We start from the raw sequence: 14,064 nt of genomic DNA on the forward strand, positions 1-14,064 counted from the left end.
TACTGTGCTGGGCAATGAAATCTAGAGTAAGATTTATCATAATTTCTCTTTTCTAAAATATCTTACAAAGTCCATAGTGTCAACAGTTAGATAAATTATGGTTTGCATGTGAAAATTCAGATAATCAGGGCTTTTTAAACATGAATGTTGTTACATCAACAGCAATTAAAATCATTTCAAGGCACCAGCTTCATCATAGAGTCCACCTGGGGTCTACATAAGTTGGGGAAAAGGGCAAGAGTTTGCTTCTCTTCTTTTGTTTATAGTTTGTTTTTTCTACATTATTCATTATATCCCAAAACATACATTAACTTTTGTTCTGTTTTACTCATTATATCCCAAAGCCTATATTACCTTTTTTAGGATGTTTTAAGGGTTTTAGCTGATGAGAAATAATTTCAGTTGCAATGAGTGAAGGGTGGAGTGTTTGGAAGCCACAAGATAACTTTTAGGTAGAAACCTCTATCTGAATTAGATTACTTGGGGGAAAAAGTTTGATTTTGTGTATTCTAAAAGGCTGCCTAGATGGTAACCATGCCTAAAATACCAACAAGTGTTGAAATTTAGAAAAAGTATAACATGGTTATCTAACATTAATAAATTTGGAGATGCCCACGCCTTATGATTACCCATTTTAGATAAAGAAATCAGACCCAGAGAGTTTAAAATGACTTCACTAAGAACAATGATTTCACTGTAAGCTTTAAAATACAGTAGATTTAAATAGGGTGTATGTATATATGTGTGCGTGTTAACATGTATTTAGAAACGTAGACAAGATACAATCTTACGAAGTTTATTATAAAAATCACATCTTTTAACAACATGGAAATGCAGTGCCTTTTCAGGTAGGGTAGCATTAGTAGCTGACATCAGGAGCCCCACTCAGTATAACTTAAATAGGTATGTTTATTGTAATGCCAACAAATTTTCATAAGGGCATACATGTATACTGTTCTTTCTCTGGATAATTCTTTTGCCAAAATGGGAAATAAACACTTTTTCATTTCACAAGTTAGAATGTCTAAATTCTTGAATTTCATACCAAGAGGGAATTGATACAGTTCATCCTAATTGTGGTAATATTTACTAAGGCAAAGTATTTTTTTTTGAAAGAATCTTTGGGAGGATATGAGGTTTAGTAAATGATCAGACTTACTAATTATGTAATTAGCTATGAAATTTTTATATGATGTTTCCATATTCACTTAGGTGGGTTAAGGTAGTCAATAGGCTTATGATTGCCCTCCCGAGCCACACCAAAACAAGAAAGGGTTATTGCCACTGCTGTGTTCACTGTTCGAGTTACTTCTTCTGGTGTCTTCCCCAGAGATGGGTTCACTTCCATTATATCTAATCCTGAGAGTAGCCCTATAATAACACAGAAATAATTTGATTTATTAAATAGTTGACATTTTTTAGTACAGTCTGACTTGGAATATTATCTAGGAGTGTAAAGAGGTTGACTAACAGAAGACACTTGAGTGGCTGCAACATGTGATGGGCATTTAGAAGTGTCCATTGGGCCTTGAAGTTCAGAACTGGGATGTCTATATTTTTTATCCACTCAGATTTTTACCTACCTGTTTTGTAAATTTCCTCTGTGATGTAAAGACCTTCTCTGTAAGACAGACCTCCTGGGACTGGTGTGCCAGTAGCAGGTGTAAAAGCCGGGTCCAGTCCATCAACATCATAACTCAGGTGAATTGGTCTTTTCTTTCTTTTAAGAGGTGGGAAAGGAATTTAGTGTAAAGTTGATAGTAGATAAATAGCAGTTATTACTTTATAAAAAGTAACAACCCAGTGAAGTTCTATAATTTTACTTACAGACTCTATTAATAACTTCTGTTGACTACTAGCAAGTCTTTTTACTAATTTTTGCTATACACACATACACAAGCATCATACCTTCCTATTAGATAGCTGAGTGTTTCTTCCATCACTTTGCCAATTCCCATTCTGTCCACTTCAGTCATTGAAAAGAATTTAATACCCAGAGTTTTCAAAATGTAGCTATAAGAGAAGAAATATTAAGATAATCTAAAATTAATAATGAAATTGACTCCATGCCATAATTTTCCTTTTTTTTTTTTTAAAGATTTATTTTTTTATTTATACAAGCACTGGGTACAGTCAGAATCATGGGAGAATGAGAGAATTCACCAGAGCCAGAGCAGGGAACAGAACAGACAGGTCGATGAAACACACTGCTGAGGGGAGCAGCAGGCAGTAGGAGAGGTCTGCGCCATGTGGGACCCTCGCCAGGGGCCAGGGATTGAACCAGCGCTGCAGAGGCTTCGAGCAGCTTCGCAGCCCAGCGCTCAACCGCTGCGCCACTGAGGGGAGGCCCCCTAATTTTCTTTTAAAGAAAAGATCGATATAGTACAAAGCATACAGAAAATATTTAGGTTCTGTGAAGTATGTGTATATATATGTATATGTATGTATATATGTGTGTGTATATATACACGTATGTGTGTGTATATATACACGTATGTGTGTGTATATATACACGTGTGTGTGTGTATATATATATATATAAAACAGCTGGTGAGTTAAGATAAAAATCACCTGAGTACATTCATATATATGTATGTACATGTACATAAATTTATATTATTATCTATAACTTTATACATAATATAAGATGATAAATAATAGAGGGGTGGATGGAAGGATGGTTGGATGGGTAGATAGATAATTCTAGATAGATAGAGACTTGGCGCTTAAAGTAATTTTCCTCTTAAGTTTGCCCAACAAAGCACACCTAGTACACAAAAGGACAATGAAGATAAGTAAGTCACATCGAGAAATAAACTTACTGTTCTCCAGGGTCCACATCTCTCAGGCCAATATACACAATATCTTTGGCAGATAGGCAGGGAGTCACCCAGGAGAATCCTGGTACATCAGGGATCTAAATAATTGCAATATTTCCAGTTAGTTATATTTGTTTCTCTTGAGGAAACCTTGCACTGAAAGTTAAAGACACTTGTTGGATTGTACTTATATTTAGAACATACATTTTGAGGAAATCATTACAAAATTAAGAAGAGAATATTTTCCTCCCCTTATACTGCCCTTGAGTGCTATGGCCTTACTTGGCCTCACCCTGTGGCCCAGACCAACCTGTGTAAACGGTCAGGGTTCATCGACTCTGTGCTCCATTTTCACTGGGTTCTGCTTTCTCAGAACTCAGATAAGGAGTTCTGTTTTTCTGTTACTTACATAGCTTCCTTCTTTACTTCTTTCTCAATAAAGACTTAATCCAGAGGATGGCTTATAATTGCTGAGGGAAATTTTTGACCAGACCTTTGCTTGCTCTTCAGATTTCTTGCTGAGCTTGGCAGTTTCCACATGCTACTGGATACTTTGCAAGTTGATAAAGCTATCATTTGGTCATCAGTTCAAAAAAATGTACTTCTGAGAATTTTACATAAGGAGGTTTGAATCCTTAAGTATCCTAAAGACCACTACACCGCAGCTATATTGGTTAAGATTGTTCTATTGAAATACTACAGTATACCAATAAAAATTAAGAACCACAAAGTTAAATCTTAATCTGGGAATTTCATTTTACATCTTTTGAAAGAGTTTGTAGGGAGCAAGGAGGTGGTTCTTCGTATAATGATTTATTATATGTACTTCTCACAGTAAAGATTCTAAATTATCAACTGTTGTCGTCTTCATTTAGAACTCCTTTTGTGCAAAGACCCTATTGATGTGGGGAAGAGACGTGGTAAGAATGAGGCTTTGTGGTTGTGGTGGGAAGAGATAGGCATTAGGAAAACAATTTGGACCCTTGCCTGGTTGCATGTTTGATGTTGGGGGCTTGCTGCCCTAAAGGGAGCTGGGGTTTTCTGAGAGTACCTGTTTACTCTGCATATGGAGTTCCAGGAGGTTAGAAGTTCTGTAAACAGAACTTCTTCCCAGAATTGACTACTGTTCTCTGAGGACGTACTGGCTTGTATGCATGTTCCCTACTAGCTAGAAAAACTTGTGCTAGCAGTAACTTATTAATTTGTATAAGCATAAACACAACTGTGTGCTTTTTTTCTTGTTCCTTTGTTCATATCTTTAATAAAAGCTTGGCCTGGGAGAGTAAAAGGCAGAGCTGCTCTCGATGGCACTCTCCCTAGCCACCCCCCTCCTGCAAATTCATTTAGACTCCACGTCTTTGTTAATACCTGAGAACGTCATCAGCTGTCTGGCTGTCTGTGGCAGCTTGACATGCAATCTTGGGCAAATTAGCTAACCTCTGAACCTCTACTAATCTGCTTATAAAGGATTATTATCTGCACCATCTACTGAATAGGGTAATTTAAAAATCAAAAAGACAAGAGCTATAAAGTCACTTTGAAAACTCAAGTACACCTTTATCTGCCAATGCTTTGTTTATTGGCTGCAGAGATGGTTTGATATTATACCAAGAATAAGAGAGCACAGCTGTCCTTACCTCCCCTCCACTGGAAGACTATTCTTTGGAATACTATTTGGATACTATTTGGATATTTGTATATTTGAATACTATTTGGATACTATTTGGAATACTATTCTTTGGAATACTATTCTTTGGTAATGGAATACCAAAGAGCCTTTTACCTTGCTCTTTAGTTCCTTCAGGAGGAAAGACACAGGCTGTCCGTGTAAGTTTCCACTGGAGGTCGTCTGTGGAGTATTGATGTCCGTGTGAGCATCCACCCAAACCACACAGAGATCAGGGTGGACCTTGGCATGGCCAGAGATGCTCCCAATGGCCAAACTTGGAAGGAAAAGAAGTTTATGTGAACATCAGATTTGTAATATCATTACAGACTCATTATTAATTAATGCTCCCATTTGATTGTCCTTTATGTCAAAGTAGCTGATGTTCCTGATAGGTTTTAGATTAGGTATGCCAATTAAACAACATATTCATAGATAAGCTATTGTTTGTGCTTAAGACTTACTAGCAAGTTGTATTTATATCAATGACATTACTAAAATTTGTGATTTTTTTTTCTAAACTGCCTTCTAATAAAATTGCAAATTATACTTTAACCAAAGATTAAATGTGTATAAAAGCACTAACCACACAAGAAATACTTAGCACTTCAATTTTCAGAGTTAAATTAGGCTCATCTTCTTCACTCTTATCTCTCTTGGTAAATATTTGATTCTCCCAAATGAATTATGAGAGAGCGCTTCCACTTTTCTTTAAATTAAATTCTTTTACAAAAGGAGAATATCCCTCAGAAGTTCTCACGTCCACCTCAGCCAGCATATCCCAGTGCTCCCTCACTGCTCGATGCTCAGACCTTCTGCTTGAACTTTCCACTCTCCTGCCACACATTTAAAGACCCCTTGTGGCCAGGTCCAAGCTCTCAAAGTTCGTCTCCAACACTCCATCCTCTAGAAATGTTGCCAGAATGGAAGCAAGAAATACCTTTCACAAAAGTGAAAAGACTGGAGTTTGCCATACAATGCCTTTATTCTTCCCATTCATAAATGTTCAAGGATCGTTCAGAGAATGAGGAATTTCCCAAAGTGGAATCCATTATGTCTCAATGGTCAGATACTGATTATTCAGCTTTATGGTTGTTTTCTCTTAATGTTCTTCAGTTTTTGGTCATTCACCACTCTTAAAATTTCCACCTACAAATTTTTCCACTTAAATAAAATGATCCCTAGTTTCTCAATAGTACTGTTATTACAGAAGCCCTGGTAAGTTTGACTTTAGAGGAGAAAACCAAAGGAGCTGACACAGTTGACTCTTACATCAAAAGCCATTGTAATGTTTATATTTATCACCCAGTAATACTTTTGGTAACATATCCTGGAACCTTGACAGTAAACATTAAAAAGATGCATCCACAAAAATCACCTTCACTACATTAGTTATAATGGTGAAAATTTAAAAATAACTGAGTATCTGACAATGTGGATATGGATATATTGCCTTGATGGAAAATTATGCAGCAGTAAAAAATTTACACATATATAATTGTAAAATAATAAGGAAATTTACACTCTACAATGAGAACAAAAAATAGGATAACACACACATAATTGTTAAAGTCATGAACAAGGAAAAAATTTGCCAGCTTTTTAATTCTGGTTAAAACTGTTGTTAGGAAACAAATCTCTGTGTGTGTGTGTGTGTGTGTGTGTGTGTGTTTCAAAATTTTATAATTATTATTTTACCCTAGAGAGCATGTTCTTTTAAATGTTCAGCTAAATAAGTTCCTTCCATTATCAGTAATCAGGTACAACAAACTATGAATTTCCAGAGTGCTTATCTATTCAGAAATGTAAGTCTGGTTTGAACATTTTACTGAAATCTATTCATAATTCATGTATTTTCGTCTGTAATAAAGATATTTTAAAACTTTAAATAAAGCTATCTCTGTTTCCAAAATAAAGTAGCAATCTATAAAATTAAAAGAAAAATACATAAAATAAGGTATAAAATAATGACCACTGCTTTCCTTTCCACACTTTTCTCCCTTCTCCTGGTTTTGATTATATTTCTTGTAGCCATGTGTACCAGACTCCCAAGAGACAATCATTCAACAAGACCTGTGGTCTCCACCCAGGACCAGGCTGATCCTTCCATTCTTCTTCACGTCTGTCACCACACCAGCCAGCTGCTCATTTGCTTTTCCCACAGACCTTGGATTCTTCATTATTTGAAAGGGACTGTCATTAGGGACATCAGCAAAGGGCAGGTCCCCATAATCTTTCACATCACACTCTATAATTAAAATTGAAAGTATCAAGTTACTAAGAAAAAAAAGATTACCGAACAGTTTGCACAAGTTGATTCCAAATTTGAAAATAGTTGCATTTTCTAAAGTGGAAGCAGAGAAAAGGCCGAAGGACTATAAATCCCATGAAGGTAGAAACCATGTCTACTTTTGCCAGGGATCATCTCACCAGCACAGTACACGGTGGGTGCCTACTGTAAATTCTTCTTGAATGGATCTAGTTAGACCAGAGACCAACATATAACAGTGGTAAACTTTTAGTTTGGAACTCATGGGTGACGTCACTATTTTTGTCTCTGTCTCTCTCTGATTATGTGCTTTCTGCTTTTCCACACAAACATTTTAGATCTGTAATAAAGAAATAGTTGAAATGGAAAGAATATGTATTTTCTGCATTTTACTCTCCGTGCTTCGTTTCAGTTCATTTGTCACCTGCTGATGCTTCCTCCTCTGTCCATTGTATCTGTCTCATAATTAAGGACATGTACGGGCCTCCCTGGTGGCGCAGATGGTTGAGCGCCGCACTGTGAAGCTGTCTGTAGCCTCTGCAGCACGGGTTCTATCCCAGCCTGTGAGAATCCCACATGGTGCGGCAGACCTCTCCTGTCTCTCCTGCTGCTCCCCTCAGCAGTGTATTTCATCAGTCTGCCTGTTCTGCTCCCCACTCTGTCTCTGGTGAATCCTCTCACCCTCCCGCACATCTGGCCTGTACCCCGGTTCTTGTATAAATAAAAAAATCTTAAAAAAAAAAAAAAGGAACATTTACTTAGCACGAAACCTAACACTTTGGAAATCTCAGGAAATAAAGGATTTATTATTATACTTTTTTAATAAGGAGAAGTTGCAGGCAATATAAATCTCTTAAGGACCTAGCTGCACCTCCTAAAAGGCCCTATATTAGGCCTCAAATTACAAAATTTTGTATAAAACTGAGATACGGGCCAGTTCAGTGTTCAGAACTAACCGGTCCTTGAATACTGTGCTTATTACATATCTATTTCCATAATTCAGTAACACCTTCAAGAGATTTAACCTGATATAAAATATAGACAAAATAGATATGCTTATGAACTCACAGACTTGTGCAGTCCAGCTACCCTTCTGTTCTCTGTTGTAGTCTTATTTTTTTTTAGCTTTATGAAGTATAATTTTTATTCACTAAAATTCACTCACTTTAAGCATGAGGTCAACGAGTTTTAGAAATATCTACAGACTTGCAAACACCACCATAATCAAGACTAAAAGCACTTCCATTACCCCCCAAAGTTCTCTCTTACCTCTTTGCAGTCATTCCCTACCCCAACCCCAGGCAACTGCTGATCTGCTTTGGTATTTTCTAGAATCTCATGTAAATGCAATGTAGGCCATCTTTGTGCCTGGCCTCTTTCAACCTGTTTTTGCCTTCCCAGGTGCTTGTGCCTTCTTACAGCTGAATATTATTACCACAGTACGGAAGCACCACTTTTTATTTATCCACTGACCGGTCAGTGGACATTCTGTTGTTTCTATTTCTGGGTTCTTATTAAAAAATGCTCCTAGAGGGCCTCCACGGTGGCGCAGCGGTTGAGCGCTGGGTTGCGAACCTGCCCGCAGCCTCGGCGGTGCCGGTTCGATCCCCGGCTGCTCCCTGGCCACCAGAGGAGGGTCCTGCATGGCGCGCAGACCTCTCCTGCCGCCCGCTGCTCCCCTCAGCAGTGTACTTCGGTCCTTCTGCCTGCTCTGCTCCCCGCTCTGGCTCTGGTGAATTCTCTCACCCTCCCGCGCTTCTGACTGTACCCAGTGCTTGTATAAACAAAACAAACAAACAAATAAATAAATAAATAAACATGCCTCCATAAAATTAAAAAAAAAAAATGCTGCTAGATTTTATTTGGACCTACATTTTCACTTCTCCTGGGTAAATCCCTAATTGTAAATGTGTTGCGTCAAAAGGTGAATGTATGCTTATTAAAAAACTACCAAGGTGCTTTCCAAAAGGGCATGCATTCCTATCAGAAATGCATCACGGCTCCAATTGCTCCATATCCTCACCAAACTTCATCGGGGCTTTATATATAAAGGCATTTACTTTAGCCTATGCTCCTATGACACACATAACTTTTCATTTACATGCTCACGTGTATGTGTCAGCCCACTGCACTATGCAAACACAGAGCATTACTATTACTACTGCTTTATTGCATTTCCTTGTACAAATAGAGCTCTTCTTACAAGGAGTGTGTCCTTGTTGCCCCCTATCTTTCATTTTCAATCCCCCTGAATCCCTACTACCTACACAGCCCTAGTTCTTGCACTCACACTCTTAAGCAATAGTCTGGATGGAGAGACAAAATACCTGAGTGAGGTTATTCATGCAACAATATTTACTGAGCATTCTCCCCACACACTACTTCTTTTGTAGAATGTGCTTCTAAGGTTGTAGCCTCTGTTATCATTCTGTGTGTCACTCCAGACACACCCCACCTTAGCAGGAGCCTGCTGCTTCCTTCAGAGTGGGAAGGAAGTCATATTACCTTGTTCTTTAAGTTTCTCAAGCAGACCAGCCTTTCTCAATGCCAGAGGGCCTCCTTCCACGCCTCCTCGTGGCTGAACAATAAAAAAATAATGCAAGTCAGACATTATCATGACCATCAGATACAATAATAGGAACCCTTTTCATTATTTTACCTGCTGTAAAGTAACTACCATTTTTTTGGTCCCTCCAGAACCAGGAATTTACATTATTTCATTTAATCATCACAGTAGGGTAAATTGAATCACTCCTATATTAACTAGAGACAGAAAGGTTATATAATATTCCTACAGGCAAACAGTTAACAAGTGGCAGAGACTTAGATCATATCCAGGTTCCTTGGATTCCAAACCTGCATCTCCTCTTCCCATTACACCATTTTATCAACACATATTTTATTCAAAAGCATTTTGACACAATCATTTGATACAATAACTTAAAGAAGAGGACTTCTGCCTTTGAGTAACTCCTCAGGTAATACAAGACTTGGATATTTAACTGCAATTACAGTACATGGAGATTGCTTCAGTGCAAATTCAATATGCCATAACAACAAAAACAGGATCCTCATAACTCTGGTGAGGACAGAGTGTCAGGAAAGCTGGATAGCTGACATCTAAGCTGAGTTTTACAACATAAGTGTTGTTCAGGTAGATGACTAGAGTGATGAAGAAACTTTGCAAACCAGGAAAACAGCTTGGGCCAAGGCAAAAGAAAAAATAAAAGAGCATAGCAGGAGAGAAACCTACATGCAGGTACTCTCAGAAGAAGTTAAGTTAGGGTTCTTAGGGAAAATCATCACCTAGGAGCTAAACCACTAAGACCAACCTGGTATTTCAAGTTTTGACCTGCTTAAGTACATTTGGTGAATTCCACCTGGCTATTTTTACATCAGGGAAGCTAATACACTTCTTCCTCAAAGGTAAGTCTTCTCCCATCTCCTGAGAGGTTAGAGATCTACAGAAACAGGTTTTTTTAATGTTTCTCTCTGATTCTACTTTCCAACAAGGCTTCTAGATATAGAAAGCTATTTCTTTTAGTCAGAAGAGATATGCCGATGATACACCAAGACTGGGACTGTGGGCTAGACACATGGCACCAAACTAAGAAAATATTTTTTCCTAATTCAATTTACCAAGTGACTGGCCCAGCCTTCCAGCAAATCCTCAATGTCAAATTCCCATCCCTGGCATCAAGGCTCCCCCTTTGCCCAACACACTTAGATCCTTTCCTCCATTCCTTTTTCACATGCCCTCCCAACTTCCTGTAATGTAGATCTAATTTCTCCCTCTCCAAAACCCAACAGGATGCTGCTTGGCTCATATATTGCCTTCGATTTTGCGCGTTTGTCTCCAATACTAAACCTCAGTCTACCACTCCCTACACCTGGGGCACTATATTTTGTAGTGTGTAGTGCAGTGACAGTAGGATTTCAGTAATTTTCAATTTAATAAAACTCCCTGGTCTTTATTCCCTCTCTTTCAAACTTTAAAACAAATCTTTTAGACTTTGTTGATGCAGTGTTTGTTCTAACACCTTGTTAAGTTTCCAGGGTAATATTTTCTAGTCTTATTTTGTATTTGCTTGATTCAAACTGCTTCTCAAGATGGATGTTTTCTCACTGCTTGTCTTGCTGCTCACTTTGGAAATCATTTTGTTAGCACCACTGACTTTGAACTTGGGTCTCAACCCCTGACTGGCCACCAGTGTAAAAGCTTGAGTCTCTAAAAAGGCATCAACATGGGTCAGGTGCACACGATTTGGAAATCTATGGTGTGTGTAATCAAGGTGTATGCAGGCCGAAAAAAACAACCCCTTATTTAAATTTAAATGTTGTTGGTGTTGTGGCATGTTTTGGCAATCTGGGAGTTTCATAAATCCATTCGTTCTTTCAATGCTGCTAACTTGTAATCAAAGTCTCTTTGTTTAGTTTTCTGGAATCACCATCAGGCTGTGTGTCCTTGAGCCAATCACCAAATCTCTCTGAGCCCTAGTTAACCCAGCAATTAAATATACATATTACTTCCCTCATTCTTCACCACCTGACTTATTCTCCTGCTGCCTTGCAAGGAAGTGAGGCAGGGGATAGAGTCTTTCTGAGACTCAGCCTGCCATCTACTCACTAATCCTCTCGTTTGCCTGTTTGTCAAATTTTTACTTCTTTGAAGTGGAAACAGTTGTTTATATGTTGGCCTTCCCCCCACCACACACACTATGGTTTAGTGTAGTAAAGGCTCTCTGATTCCTTTCTATAAGGAGACAAGCTTTACTCTCAGGGGCCATGTTTTAATGGGGCATGGGTTGCATGGGAAACAAAAAGAAATACTGCGAACAGAAGATGAATCAAACTTTACTTCAAAATGCTCTCCTCTCAAAGGGCTGTTTTATCAGCATAAATTCTGCAGAGATACAGGGGCCGCGGTGAATTTAGGCTTTCCCTTCCTTCCAAATTCTAGCTGCCTTCCCTTTCCCCGCTGTTTATTTATTTATTTATTTTTTGGGTGGGGGTCACTTATTTCAACTCTATGTTTGTGAGAACCTATCCCAAGAATAGGTCAGACATTGTGGATTTGGCAATTAACCCCACGATTAAAAGAAGGACTTTCCTGTCAGCGATAGGTCCCTGGGTTTTGGGAGGGACAGTTGAAGGATTTCTGCGGGAAGCAAAACAGTAACTACTGACAGTACAAATGCAGGTCAGGTTTCTAACCTCTGACTTCCCAATTTGTTTTGCAACGAAAAGCCAGAGTGCAAAGCAAAAGTACCAAACAGAAGACATACATGCTCTCCAGGTAGACAAAGAGAATTATGAGAAAGCTGCAGAATTCACCACTTAAAATAATGGCCAAAAAAATCAACCTTCGGAGTTTCTATCTCACTCATTTGCTTTCATTTTTTGTTCCTTTTCTCCATTCTCTCTAGCACAAACACACTGGAAACCTAAGGTGTGTGTAATCACAATGTGTCCAGGCCAAAAACCAACCCCATACTTAAATTTAAATGTTGCCGGTGTTGTGGCATGTTTTGGCAATCTGGGAGTTTCATAAATCCATCCGTTCTTTCAATGCTGCTAACTTGGAGTCAAAGTCTCTTTCGTTTATTTTTTCTTTTTTCTCCCTCAGAAAGAGGTACACAAAGGATTCTATCTAGTCCAGAACTAACACTCTTAAAGAATTATTAAACTCCTCAAATAATAGGAGTCATTCACAAAGTTGTATAAAACAATAACATTTAGGTCATCCAAATTGAAATGAATCTGAATGTTGCTGTCAAGCTATGAACCATTCCTAGGTATTAAAGCATAGCTAAACAAATGTGTTAAAATTTTCTTTCTGCATATACACAGTAATGACAAAGGCAATACAAAGCAATACAAAGCAATACAAAGATGGAAAGCTAAATCTTGTAACTACACTGCAATGTTGTTCATTTCCATGCAAATAAAGACATTCTCTTAAAAATATATAAAGAAAAAATTAATATTCAAGTAAAATAGTGGCTGAGTATTGCAAGAATTGGTGGGTTTGCCATAATTATGCGAATTCGCAAAATAATAGGTGGAAATAAATATACATATTTCAGAATTAGATTTTATCATAGAACGTTACTAACCAGATATTCACACATTAGTCGTTGTAAAGTCCAAAACCTTCTGAAATTCAGTTACTCACAGCCAGGTTGTTTTTACTCACCTGTCCTTTTGAGAAAGGAGCTCCAATGACCCCTATGGATTTTGTCTTGGAACTCATGTTCTGATACTTCTCGTCCCTCCAACTAGTCGCCACTCTCTGCAGCCCTAAATGACAGAGAGCATATATTTTTTCCACTTATACTTGGGTTGAATCTGTTTAACCAATGAGGAAGACTGGCTCCACCCACTAAACCAAAGAAGTGGTTGGTCAAGTGAAGTCTGGCAAGTTCTTCATATATAAACTAACCAAGAGTCCTCCCAGTCACGGTCTCAAGTGAGAATATTCTTGTTGCCAGTTCACACATATTTTACATAGCTGACCAGATAACATTAATCTTTAATCACAATCTTGATTTCCTAATTATCGTAATATTTTCTGATCATAGCCAATGAATCCAAACCATATAAATAGTGACATGATTCTAGCTGGGCAAATGCAGGCCAGGGCAGACTTAGGGCAGGCACTTACCTTCTCCAGGCTTTCTGAGTCCTCCTGTGTCATACAAGGCTGGGACTAGCAAGATAGTCTCTCAAATCCCTTCTAGCCTTGCCACCCAGAGTTCAGGTTTTACACACTAGGATTAATGGTTAATCCATTAGACACACCTCATACACCACTAAGGTATATCTGTAACTTCCTTTTTGGATTGTTATTTGAAGAAAAACTTGCCTGATTAATAAGTCAGAGATGTTACTATACTCATTTTGAATTGTAGTATGGAGGAGAATAAGTTTAAGGAATCATAATGCCATATGTCACAGTCAAGATATTGAAGTGAAAATAGCCTATGTTGAGTTTTATTATGTGTCAGATGCTGGTCTGTTTCAGATTATCTCATTGAATCCTCATACCAATTTTATGACAAGTCTCATCATTCACGCCACTTGACTGATGAAGAAACTGAAGCTCAAACAGGTTACCAAGTGTCATGCACAAGACAATAGAAGAGCCATGGCTTGGTCTTAGGCATTCTGGATCCAGCTAAGCTCTGGACTTTTCCATGGAAAGTGTCAACTATGTGTGCCAGTTCAATCTGTGTGCACCTGGGAAGTGATTTGAACTGTAAAAGCACAGGTTTAGAAGAAAGACACCCTAAAAATTCTCTCAAATTTAA

General features: G+C 38.1%; 1 protein-coding gene across 2 annotated transcripts; it reads right to left on the reverse strand.

Annotated features, from left to right (window-relative positions):
* Positions 1–1,204: 1,204 nt before the first annotated feature.
* ARG1 (arginase 1) lies at positions 1,205–13,007 on the reverse strand (the record flags this gene model as incomplete). Of its 2 annotated transcripts, XM_084228392.1 has the most annotated exons (8): positions 1,205–1,371; positions 1,584–1,720; positions 1,909–2,013; positions 2,823–2,917; positions 4,603–4,762; positions 6,559–6,733; positions 9,260–9,332; positions 12,951–13,007. In XM_084228392.1, the coding sequence occupies 8 exons, from the start codon at positions 13,005–13,007 to the stop codon at positions 1,205–1,207; spliced, it is 969 nt and encodes a 322-aa protein (XP_084084518.1). The 2 variants fall into 2 exon arrangements, with proteins under 2 accessions (XP_084084518.1, XP_084084519.1); XM_084228393.1 differs by lacking the exons at positions 2,823–2,917; positions 4,603–4,762.
* Between the last annotated feature and the right edge of the window lie 1,057 nt (positions 13,008–14,064).

This window comes from Talpa europaea (assembly GCF_964194135.1).
Source record: "Talpa europaea genome assembly, chromosome: 2".
Taxonomy (NCBI): domain Eukaryota; kingdom Metazoa; phylum Chordata; class Mammalia; order Eulipotyphla; family Talpidae; genus Talpa; species Talpa europaea.